The sequence below is a fragment of the Balaenoptera ricei genome, chromosome 6, assembly GCF_028023285.1.
Source record: "Balaenoptera ricei isolate mBalRic1 chromosome 6, mBalRic1.hap2, whole genome shotgun sequence".
Taxonomy (NCBI): domain Eukaryota; kingdom Metazoa; phylum Chordata; class Mammalia; order Artiodactyla; family Balaenopteridae; genus Balaenoptera; species Balaenoptera ricei.
Window position 1 is genome coordinate 78,073,389 of NC_082644.1, and position 12,622 is coordinate 78,086,010.

General features: G+C 35.1%; 1 protein-coding gene across 4 annotated transcripts in view; it reads right to left on the bottom strand.

Annotated features, from left to right (window-relative positions):
* The window catches only part of CARNMT1 (carnosine N-methyltransferase 1), a 44,281-nt gene that overhangs the window by 13,106 nt on the left and 18,553 nt on the right, over positions 1-12,622 (bottom strand). For all 4 annotated transcript variants that reach the window (XR_009503693.1, XR_009503692.1, XM_059924931.1 and 1 more), the window contains exons 4-6: positions 6,220-6,360; positions 5,091-5,269; positions 2,954-3,067 (exon numbers count right to left, since the gene is read on the bottom strand). Coding sequence is in view for 2 of the 4 variants with exons in the window: in XM_059924931.1 (XP_059780914.1) it covers positions 2,954-3,067; positions 5,091-5,269; positions 6,220-6,360 (434 nt within the window). In the remaining 2 variants the exon portion in view is untranslated. The remainder of the gene's footprint in view (positions 1-2,953; positions 3,068-5,090; positions 5,270-6,219; positions 6,361-12,622) is intronic.

Genomic DNA, 12,622 nt, shown 5'->3' on the forward strand with positions numbered 1-12,622 from the left:
TGATGACATCCCTGCCATTCTTTGTTCATGTGTTTTATACTTTTTTATAAACTGTAACAAGATCTCAGTGAGGAGATAATGTATGTGTTCAATCATCCACCTTTTATAGGAAATCGCTCATGTTTTTAAAAATTCTGTAGGTTTACAGTGCTTTCAAATCTGATAAGCTCCATTTCTCATTACGCTTTACAAAGACCTCCTTTGGTACTTTTTAACCTGTTTATTCTTCCAGATGAAGTTAGATTCAATTTGCTAATTGCCTGCCCTCCACTATCCAACTGTAAATGTATCAGTGCATGAGCACAGACACTCACACCTACACCCCCACTTTAAAAAATAAATTCCATATAAATGCATTTAAGGGGTACCGATCACCATGAAAAACTAAAAAACAGTTGCACAGGATGCACAGGCATTCTTCTGCATTTTGCCAGATCAGAGCCTTTCCCAAAGGACATATGCATAAGCATAAGCGTTCCCTTGAAAAGCTCACTAGTTTTCCCGAACCTAGGAAACATTAAAGTGAATACCTTAAATACCCCTTAAAGCATTTTATAAATTAATAATATTCCCAACTCTAATCTCATATAATGTCGCAAATTTTTCATTACAATTTAACTTCCAATGTAACTTTTTAGTATTCCAGAATGGCTAGCAGTTACCTCTCTCATTACATATGAATATGTTGACATTCTGGTCTATGTAAGCATGATTAGGGTGAAACTGTACCCGAGGGGCTGGGGACACACTCTCAGTTTACAGATAAAACTAATTTTCCAAGTCCACATGGCTGAAGCCGAAACCATAGGAATGTTATGAATTTACCAATATAAATGCCATTTTATTAAGTCCCTTGGCAGCAAACTTCTGTGGCATCTTAACATTACTTTGATCCTGATTTCAAATTCTGAAACAATACATCCATTCATACACATAACAGTTGCTAAATATTCACTCCAAGTGAGGAAGAGGCATTAGATTCCTGCCCTCATCAAGCTTAAAGACTAGTAGGGGAAACAAAAAGATGACTATACCACAATGTGTTAAATGCTACTGACAGATTCTGTGAGAATATAAAAGAGAAATACAGGATATTTAACCCAATATGAAAGGATCTCCTGAGCTGAGTGTTAGAGAGCACATAGGGCAGAGCCAAATGAAAACAGAGAAGAAAAAGAAAGCGCTTTCTAGGCCAGAGGACTAGCACTTGAGGTCAGGGCAGGGGCAATAAAAAAAAACAAAATGAAGCTGAGACACAAGACAGAAGAAAGATCACAAAGGGCACTATACATCCAGAAGAGTTTAGGTTACCAACAAAGTTAGACTTTTATGCAGGGAGTCTGACAGGGATAGATTTGCACGTTGGGAAGATCACTCTGGTGGTAAATGGAGAACTGAAAGAGGTGTAGAGGGTTGAAGATAACTTGAAAGCAGGGATGCTCTTAAGAAAACTACTGCATTAATCCAGGCAAGCAATGATGAGGGCCTGGACTAAGGCATTAGCACAAGGCTAGAGCAATGGTTTTTGATCAAGGGTAGTTTTGCATTTTTGGCTGTCACAACTGGGGAACTAACTACTACTGGAATCTAGTAGGTACAAGCCAGGGATGCTGTCAATCATCCTACAGTGTACAGGACAAACCCCCAACCCCCAAATGACTGCACAGTCAGAATAATGCTAAGTTATAGACTGACCCAGCACAAGCCTGCAGAGGTAGCTGATTAGGCATTCAAAGGGTTGGATGGGGGCTGTCAGCCTGTCTCTGCCATATATAAGCTCCACAACCTTTCTGCTAGTTACTTAACCCAAGATTCAGTTTCTTCAATTATAAAATAGCAATAATCCCATTTCAACATAGGGTTGTTTTGAGACTAAACAAGGTATTTTTAAGTGGCTAACACAATGCCTAACCCACAGGGAGCAAATACCCAGTAGGTAATGTTATCTTTCAATCATTCCTCAGGAAAAAGAATACTTTTCTTTTAAGAAAGATCCAAGGTTAGAGATATTTGCTTCATATCATGGCTACAGTTTACAGCTGCTCTCATCTTTCCTATGGACTTCTAAAGAGAAGTCTGGAAAAGACCTACTACTACCTGTAGGCTTAGTCCTACTGGCTAATTCTCTGGTAAAGTCAAATCATTAAAGAGAGCACGTAACAGAACCCACCAACAAAACTACACCAATACTGAAGACACCAAGGACTCAAACAATGTTTATCTGACTTTTACGTAATATAAAGTCTTTCTTAGTATGGATTATATATCCTACTAAAAAAGACAAGTATATTTACCTTGATTATCATTATTCTCCCTTTATTTTAAAGGAAGAGGATAAAATTGGCAATTTCCCTCAGACTCTGGATGGGAAGGACCATGTCATACTCATTATTTGATTTCTAGCACGTGGCAATAGGATGCAGTAAAAAGTTTTTTGCATAAATTAAATTATATTTCTACCCTTTCTTAAACTCAAGGTAGTAACATAAGTTATCATACCTACTCTTTTCCTAGTATGTATATGTACTGGGGAGGAGGTTTCCATGGGAGAGATTAAGTGCTTTCCCTCAAACGTTTCATTACAGAAATAAAAAAAGAACACTTCCTTCTTAAAGGAAGCGCTGTCTCCACGGAATGGAGGGTGGGGAAGATGAGGGAACGATTATAATCAACTTAATAGTTAGTACCTCTTTGAAATTATGACTGCTGTGAGACTGACCTAGTATGAATATACAAATTTTGGGGGTTCTACTGCTTTTGGAGGAACTAACTATGATTGGAGGAGCTGTACCACTAACTAGAATGCAGTCTAGAGGAAACTGCGGAGGTTTTAAAACATGTATGACATAATTACAACTTCCGTGAACATTTAGTACTGGGAAGTTACCAAATGCAGAACAGCTCTAAGTAGTCAGATTAATGTGTAAATTCTAATAAATACTGAGGAACTTACCTAGATTTATCCAAATTCCACCTGGTTTGAGTATTTTCCATATTGTGTCAATATAATCAATTACATTGTGAGCTGTGTCTATGAAGAAACAGGTAGCAATACAGTCCCAGGTACCTATTCAAGGAAAATCAAATTACTACATGTTATATTATTTTGCCTTTCTTTTAATGAATTCTATAAAGGTACCAGTTACCTCTTTACAGACTATGAATATTTAACTGCAGGGGTATAGAAGCTAAACTCTTCCAATCAACTACTATAATCAAGGCTATCAAATAATCATTTATGAGATATTTTGTAATTCATAAAAGCTTTTATTACTAATTTGATAAGGTAATCAATTTGGAAATCATTTTTGATAACCTATATCACTATATCCTTACCAAATAATATTTATAAGAGTTTTGTTTATAATCTTTTCAACTTCTAGCCTTCATTTAAAATCAGTTAAGATGAAATAATATTTGAATTTTAAGTTGTGATTTAAACCAGTGTTAGCTACCAATTCCGGAAGGTTTCAAAAAGACTGCATGCATTTGCTGCCAATTGAGAAATGAATGGCATCAAAATACATAAGCATCCACCAGTACTTGGGAGAACTGCCAGTTGAAAAGGGGGATGGGGGCAGTCAGCAGCAGTGGGTGGGAACCCAGCAGAGAGCTCTGTTTGCCTTTTGGAGGCTGTGGCCTGGCACAGAGACAGAAGAGACTGCATTGAAGGTGGCTGTCTGTACAAATAAGGCACTTGATCCAACTGCGGATTACCTTCACCATCTCCTCTTTCAAACCTGCTCCAGAAGAAAGTCACTTTTACTTGACAAAGCAATGTTTTCCATTATTTCACTCCTATTTTGAGACCCTGCTCCCTAACTTACCCCCAGCACCTAACACCTTCTATCTCTCTCCTACCTTCAGAGTGCAGGTTTTCCCAAGGTCAGCGTTCAGGGAAAAATAAACAAAAACTTTACTATCTTGTTCTTCTCCTGCTCTAATCTCTCCAAGGCCTCCCATTTCTCTCAGAGCACAATTCAAAGTCTTCGCTGTGGCCTATGAGTCAGCCTCACCAAACCCACTCCAACCTGATCTCCCATCATTTGCCCACTGCTTATCACACCCCAGCCAAACTGACCCTCTTACTCTTCTTGAGCAGAACAAGTGTCCTTCCCACCCCCTAATCTTCTTTCCTTTGCCATTCCCTCTGCAACACTTTCCCCCACATATCTGAATGGCTTGCTTCTTCATTCCTTTGAGGTTCTCTGCTCAATCTTTCTTTTTAAGTTCCCCTTTTAGAAAGACCTTCCCTGGGAATTCTATATAAACCAGCAGTCTCTCCCCAGTCACTCATTATCCCCTTTACCCTGCCTTATTTTTTCTTCCTCACAATATTAATTTGTTATCGCCTATCTCTCCGAACTAGAATATGGGTTCCCTGTGCACAGGGGCTTTGTTTTGCTCACTGCTCTCTTTGCAATGCCTGCTACTTAGCACTCAACAAATACCTGTTAAATGAATGAACTTGCTGACCTCTCAGCCTTCTATTTTTCTTCTTCCTTTTATTGCCAATCCCTCTCTCCTCTTTCCCCATTATCATCACCCTTTCTCTAATGCCTAGCTCAAATTTCTTCAACATTTTGCCAGGCTGAAGTCCAAACTTCATAGCCTGATTATAAAGGTCATCCACAATCTGGAACCAACCTACTTCTCTAGCCGTATCTCCCATTAAATCCCCAAATGTCCTTTTTCCTTCCAGTAAGGCTATTCTACCATCCCCGATTACCTTACTCATTCATATCTTTGTACCTCTGAATGCCATTCCTCCCTATTCTTCAAGTCACAGCCTCTCCACAAAGAGCTCACGTCTCACACTAACCTACTTCCATCTTTATTGTATTCATTACTCAACCTTTGTTTACACGTTGTCTTATATTAATAGACCCAACAGATCCTAAATTTCTTAATTGTGGGATCTCATATTTCTTTATATTTCCCATCACTGCCTTATACATAACTTTGAAAATATTCTAAATTGTCGTTGAAGTATACCTTATATTTATCATCAAAATGAATGACCACAACTTTGGCTTGGTATAAAATCAGCTCACTAAATTTAGAATAAAGCATGTGATCTTTGGACTTACTGCATTCTGAGTATATCTCCTGAAAATCTCCTGCTGTCATAGAAAAGTTAGAACCGGGAGGAAGACTGTGGGGGTCAACATCAGGGAAAAAGATGGGTCGAATTTGATCAGCTGACCTCCGGTTATTGCTAAACTGATGAATCCAGGGATAAAGCTTATATTTATTAATTTCAGAACATCTGCAAAATATGAGCATAAAATTCAGTGTTAACTAAATATTTTACCAGGGAAATCTACTTTAAACACTAAAATATAATCTGTTTGATTGAAGATTTACTTATATAATTAATACTTAAAAGGGTTACCACTACACTCCACCCTGTAATCTGAAACTCCACATACGCATGTAGATGAGTAACCAATCACGGATTAAAACACAGAAACAAAATTAAGGTAAATTCAGATATATAAATGTGCTATTTTCATTCAAATTTTTAAAAATATATCGCTGAAACTCAAGCTCAAGTAAAAAAGTCTAAGTATTTTTTCAAAAAAAGGTATGGGTTTTGTTTGTTACCTAATTATTTTAATTATTTTGTACAACACTCTCCTTTTTACCTTCTCACTATCCCCTAACTCACACTGCTACCAAGACAACACATTATTTAAACAAGGCAGCTATTTACTTTTTCTCTAACACACCTCTTCTGGCTTTAAAAACTCTTTTCCACTACTTTCTAAATGAGGCCACAGAAGTTCTGCGAGATCTTTCCAACTCAGATATGTGAGCCATTTATAAGAATTTGATTAAGAAAAAAATTATGACTGCTACATTATAATCTTACTCCACTAAAGAAACAAAGGGGTGAATAAGTTTAAGGAACAATAAGAAAATACTCCTTCCAGGACAATACTTAGCCCAAAATTCTGCAGAGAAATCATTTCAGTTTCATGGAGTACCCAATCACTTTTTAAAACATCACTTACCCATCCCGTTCAACATTCTGTTAACTAGGCAACTAATTAAAGTAGTAATTGTATAAGCAATTTAATTTTAATAAGAAACATTTATGATATATACCATAATTAAACACTATGTACTTATCTTCAAATTCAGAATTCTGCAAAAATAGGTAAGTCAATCTGATTCTGAGAAATTACTATTTCCAGCAAAAAGTAAATTAAATACCTGTTGAGTACAAAGTTGGAAGAAAAGAGCATAAAAAAACTCCATTCATTTCCTTGACAAGCATAACCTAGCATAGCTATTTCCCAGGCCAGTCTTCCTAGTCCAGCACCAGGTACCAGAATATTTACTTTAGAAGGATCCCTGAAATGAAATAAGGCAATTATGTCCAACCCCTCAAAGAAAAGGGGAAAAAAAAAAAAAGACAAAATCCATATTAACAACTAAAAACTTAAGATATTTAGTAAGAATAAGCTCACTCAAGACTCTGACTTCTTAAATTTGAGAAATACTTCTAAATATCAGTGAGAAATAAGGATATAAAGAATTATCAAATGTTCAGTTGTTGTTTTAGGGTTTTATCCCCAAAGTATTATTTTTAAGAAGAAAAAGGAGTCGCCTTATATCCAAGACTTATGAAGACACTCATATTCCTAGTAGCTATCACCTATCTTGGGAAGACAAATTATTCCAAAAGGATCCCTATACATACAAAGAGACTGAACAAAATTATTTTAGCATATGAGACAGTAAAACAAGATATAACTTTATTTCTGAATTCTATATGTAATACAATGGTTTATGTAACCAAATTAAGTACAAGCAGATTTTAATGTGTCAGGTCTCTCCTTAAAATCTTATATATTTCAATTGGCAAAAGAATCTGGAGCTGGGATATTCTCATGGGGAAAATGGGGAACTGCCTTCTAATTGAGCATATATGATGGCAAACATATCACACCAAACCAGAGGTTCACAATCAAACTGTTCTCCACTTATTAGCATCACTCTACCATCACAAATTTCCTTTACTGTAACATCTGTCATTCTATTTTCAGACCACTGAAAAGCCTTAGCAAAGCAAAGACTTTTCTCAGTACTTCTGGCAAATCAACATAAGCCTATGGAAACTAAAATGTGTTCTTGTGGAAAACCAGAGAAAAATGTGTATAATCAGCTGTGATTGTGTCAATTAAAAAGGAATTTCATTATTGTCTGTATTCCCCAAATTTAGCTCATAAGTCAATTCCAATTTCCAAGTCTACTCCCATGAACAATTCTTTTTTATCTTTAAACTGTATGGGCTTTAAGTTTGATGTGCTCCAAATGGCAATAGGACTTTTTACTAGTAGCCCGTATGATAACCTTTAGCATTTCCCACTTTGAAATGAAAAGAAACAAATAGAACTATGGGGCTTCTGAAAATTCAGTCTACAAATACAGTAACAAGGGAATTTGCCCAGGGTCCTTCAATCTTAAATGTCTATATATGGAACATGTATTTGTATAAAAATCTCAACAAAGTCTATTTAGTCTGTTTTACTGCTGAATTTTATATATACAATAAGGCATAAACTGAAATTTGTTAAAAATGATTTCTGACAAATAGGCTTATTATGATTAGTAAGATATTCTTTAATACTTGACATGGACAAACTAATGCCAAGGTGCCTTATAATAGTTTTCACTAAAATAAAATAGAATGTTTCCTTTTCATTCCAGATTATATGCAATATGTTTGTATGTGCGAACACTAATTTTTAATAAAGAGAATGGGTACATCCTCTCATTCTGTTCAGGCCTACCTATATCAATTATCTAACATGAACATATATATTTTTAATACTAGAATCTGAAAAACTCCTAGCTGTAGGACTCTATGCTAGCCCTTGTATAAAGGACCGGCCACTGTCATTTTCTACTCCCCACGAGACCCACCAAAACACTTACTCTCCAGAACTACTACCTCTTTTCTTTTTCCAGTTCCCATTTGTCCAATCAAAAACGTGTTCTTTTTACAAGTGGCTGTTTTCAGCTTAGATTTTTTTAAAAAAATAAAGGTAATGCAACAGAAAGTAAAAGGATCTGGAAGTAAATTCATAGAGTATTTAAATCTTTATAAAAACAATCACTAATAATCAATTTCTGAACGGCTCATAATCCGAGTAAAAGATTACCATGCAGAAATTAGAAATCATGCCAAACTTAAGGGAAAGTTGTGTTAATAACTGTACTAATATTTATTTTGTTCACTTAAAGAAAGTTAACTTTATGATAGCTATTACCAAATACTTCCAAACTGATCAGGCCTATAGAACTCTTTATCCCTACCTTGTGGCAGAAAGTTTCTATATAAAACCACTATTAAAAGGTTGTCATAAAGCCACGGAATACAGAATACATCAAGCCTTACCTTAAGAGTTAGTAGAGATTACTATAGATCTATCAATTATTTGTATTACAGAAAAAAAAAAGGATTTAGTGGGAATATTAAAGGAGACACATTAAAACAAATTCTCTAAGAACTGAAAAAATGATCAAGAATCAAGCACTGAATGGGGAATTTTTCCCCAAATCTTTGTTCTTAGCTAGATTTTTTTTTCCCCCAATTGGGTCTTCATATAAGGGATATTAATAGCATACAAGAAAGTCTCTCTAAACACAATGTGTATAAAACTAAGGCACTCTAAAAGGCATTTTCTAGTATGAGTTCTTATAAAGTCAAGGGCATTTCTACTCTGTGGAGAATAAGAGACATATAAATCTAAGTATAGACCTTAATAGTGAACTGACCTTAAACTTAGAAAACCGGAAATAGAGCCATATGATTAATATGTGCTTCAGTAATCAAATGTTGCCTGCTTGAGATTCTCAGCAAAAAATTGGCAAGCAAACAAGTTTATGTAGTTATTAAGGCCCAACTATGGAGAAGCAGTATATTCACTACAAATGTAACACCTCTGATAATAGTGGGAAAGTGTCAATGGTTTTCCAGACAAGCAAGAATGAAGACGACAGAGAGCCCCTGTGTGTCTGAAGAGGCCGTGGATCATGTCTGCACCAACCTTTGTGCTCCAACTATTTTACCAGCAGGAAATGCTGTTCTTGAAAGAAGTTTCCTTTATTGTACACGGAATGATTTTTGCATAGCAGCTGCAAATCAGCAAATTCCAACACACAAAATTCTTTTTCTCGGTGTGTCAGCAGAGTGACACTTAGCTGACCCCTGGTGATAGGAGTATGCACAACTTTCAAGCATCAAAAGTGCTGGGTTCTATTTGAATCACAGCAATTCACATGGTAAAAGCCACAACTCATTTGTGGCTACTAAATACTTAAAATGTGGTTAGTTCTAATTGAGATGTGTTTCAAGTATAAAATAAATACCAGATTTCAAAGACTTAGTATAAAAAAGGAATGTAAAATATCTCATTAATAATCTTGTATACTGATTATATGTTAATATATTTTAGATATACTGGGTTATTAAAGTATATTATTCATTTCACCTGTTTCCATTTACACTTCTTATGTGACTACAAGAAAATTTAAAGTAACACAGGCAATTTGCATTGTATTTCTGTTGAACAGTGCTGGTCCATACAGAGAAATCATAAAAACACAATTCTGAGCAAAAAAACAATTGTGAAATGACACCACAAACCATTATATGATCTTTTAAAACACACAGAACACAATGTGTTTTTTATGTACAGGTATATAGACAAGTAGCTAATGTAGGAAGGTAAGATTAGAATAACAAAGTTATATTAGTTGTTATCTCTGGAAAGAGAGAAGAATGTGCTCTGTATGGTTTGCAGGGCAGTTTCAAATGTATCTGTAATGTTTCTTTTTAAAAATACAGAAAAAAGAGATCTGAAGCAACTATGGCAAAATGTCAAGGTTTAATAGAGTTGGATGTTGAAACACTTTTTATTCAAACTAGAAAATGGGTTAGAAATCAGAATTAGTGTCTAGCCCCTTCAAAAATATGGTCCCAACTTACTTATCTACTCCCAATAAAGAACTCCATATATCAGCAAGACAACTTCTCATCAATTTCAGAAAACACTTTCTCACCTTAATCTTTAGAGCTCCTACAGAAACTGAGTTTAAATTATCACCGTATCTATAAAGTCTTTCTTTTCCCAAATATCCCAGGCAAAGCTTTAACTCACTTCTCAATGCTTTCAATACTTCATTCATATCTCTGTTATAGTTTATATACCTAGTTCATCATTTCGCTTCTTTCATTTCATACGGGGGTCAGCAACTATGACCCACTAGCCAATCACCTGTATTTGCAAATAAGGTTTTATTAGAACACAGCCATGTCCAGTCATTTATGTATTGTCTATGGTTGCATTCCCATGACAAGAGAGCTAAACAGTCAGTCCCCAGAGACCACATTGCCTTCAAAATCTAAAATATTTTCTAGCTGGCCCTTTAAGAAAAAGTTTACTAATTCTGATCTAATGTATTTTGAACTTCTTTCCCAATCAGTGCACAGAGCTTTCTTAATCTGTTTTATGACTGAATAAGTAGTCCATTGTAATACTGTATAATAATGTATCAAAATTTGTTAATTAAGGACAACTAGATTGTTTCCAATCTCTTGTTATTATAACATTAAAACTAATATCCTTGGCATAAATAGTTTCCCTCATGTACCTCTGTGGATAGTTTTCCCAAAACTGAACTGCAAGGATCAAAAGATATGCATTTGAATTTTGTTAAAATTACCAAGTTGCCCTCCATAAAATTTTACTAATTTATTCTTCCATCAGCAACATGTTTCCTCACACCTTCAGTAAGTTATATAACTTTTAAATCTTTACAATATAATGGATGAAAATGGCATCTTAGTGTGGTTTTTACATTTGCATTTTTGTATGAGATTAAGCATCCTGTATTTCTTTTTCTGTTTACTATTTACACTATTTTTCTACTAGGTTATAGTCTTGAATTGTTTTTCCACTGAGTTATTACTCTAGATTTGTAAGCACGTGAAATCCTGGAATGTAGGTGCTTGAGATCTTGATTTGAAAGAAATCTGAAATATATATGTCTTTGGTCTAAGAGGACTTTCTGGATAGAAAAAAGAGACTATTTTCAGTCTCTAAACTACTTTGGCATTATTTGGCAATCTCCAATTGCTCTTTTAAAATGGTTTCTTACAGCTAAAAATAATCCTTTTAAAATGTGTAAATCTTAACAGTTACTATCTCTGATAGATTAAACAATATGATTTTTTTAAAAATCCTTTTATAAATTATAACTTACATTCTTTATTTCAATCTAAGTGAAAAATGCTTCTTTAGGGCTTCCCTGGTGGCGCAGTGGTTGAGAATCTGCCTGCCAATGCAGGGGACACGGGTTTGAGCCCTGGTCTGGGAGGATCCCACATGCCGCGGAGCAACTAGGCCCGTGAGCCACAATTACTGAGCCTGCGCGTCTGGAGCCTGTGCTCCGCACAAGAGAGGCCGCGATAGTGAGAGGCCCGTGCACCGCGATGAAGAGTGGCCCCCACTTGCCACAACTAGAGAAAGCCCTCGCACAGAAACGAAGACCCAACACAGCCATGAATAAATTAATTAATTAATTTTAAAAAATGCTTCTTTAAAGCTCAGCATATTTTTTCCTAATGCTCAACTATATAAAAGAAAAAATATATTCCATATAGTCAATAGTATATCATTGTCTTCTTGAAGTGTTAGACATATACTGAAATGCAAAGGCATAATAGATTTACCACCCACAAACAAAATATCACTTCAAATTCTTCTAAAATAGAATGGGTTAATAAAATTAAGCTCTAAAAAGTACAGTCCAGAAATTTTCAGGATTCATAAGAGAATATGATTCTACATGGTTGTGATTTCCCATTTCAAACAGAACTCATACCTAAGAATCTCTCCTTAGCAACTATAAACTTTATAGCACTAAATTCTTGACCTAATAACTACTGAAGTGTTTGGCATTCAGCACAATTAAAACAGCATTTCCTTAATTTAAAAATAGACCCCAATATAGATGTTAACCTGTGGCTTCAAAGCTGCTTGTACTTGTAAACTCAGACACTTAAAAATTCTAAACAGGAACAAATTGGACAAACTGATAAGAAAAATATGCTTTCATAGGAAAAAGTATTTTAATGATCACAAGTACAGTTAATTTATGCATATTTAGGTATATTGTTTTTTGCAGACAGCTCAGTTAGAAAAGGCCTTTATTGAAATTTCAAAAAGAAAAGAATACAATCCAAAGGCTAGCTGACATAAATATAAGTCAAATTCAGCCTGAGTGTAAAAATATAAAATTCTCACGTGCTTGCTGTGGCACAAACAGAATCCTAAAAATTTATCTGAGACCCAAACTTAACCAGGATTTACCTAGTCAACCTGGATTCTGAAGGGCTATAATTATGTCCCTTTTCCAGGACTCGGAGTTTACTTTTTATGGCAAAGTTAAAACTTTAATATGGATAAAGATTTTGCTGTATTTTATTAGGTTTATTTTTTACGTTTTTTTTTAAATAGCTCATCTTATCTATTATAAGGAAACCAATCTAAGTTTAACAAGCAAAACAAATGACATAGGAAGAAACATGTAAATTTCCCATTGG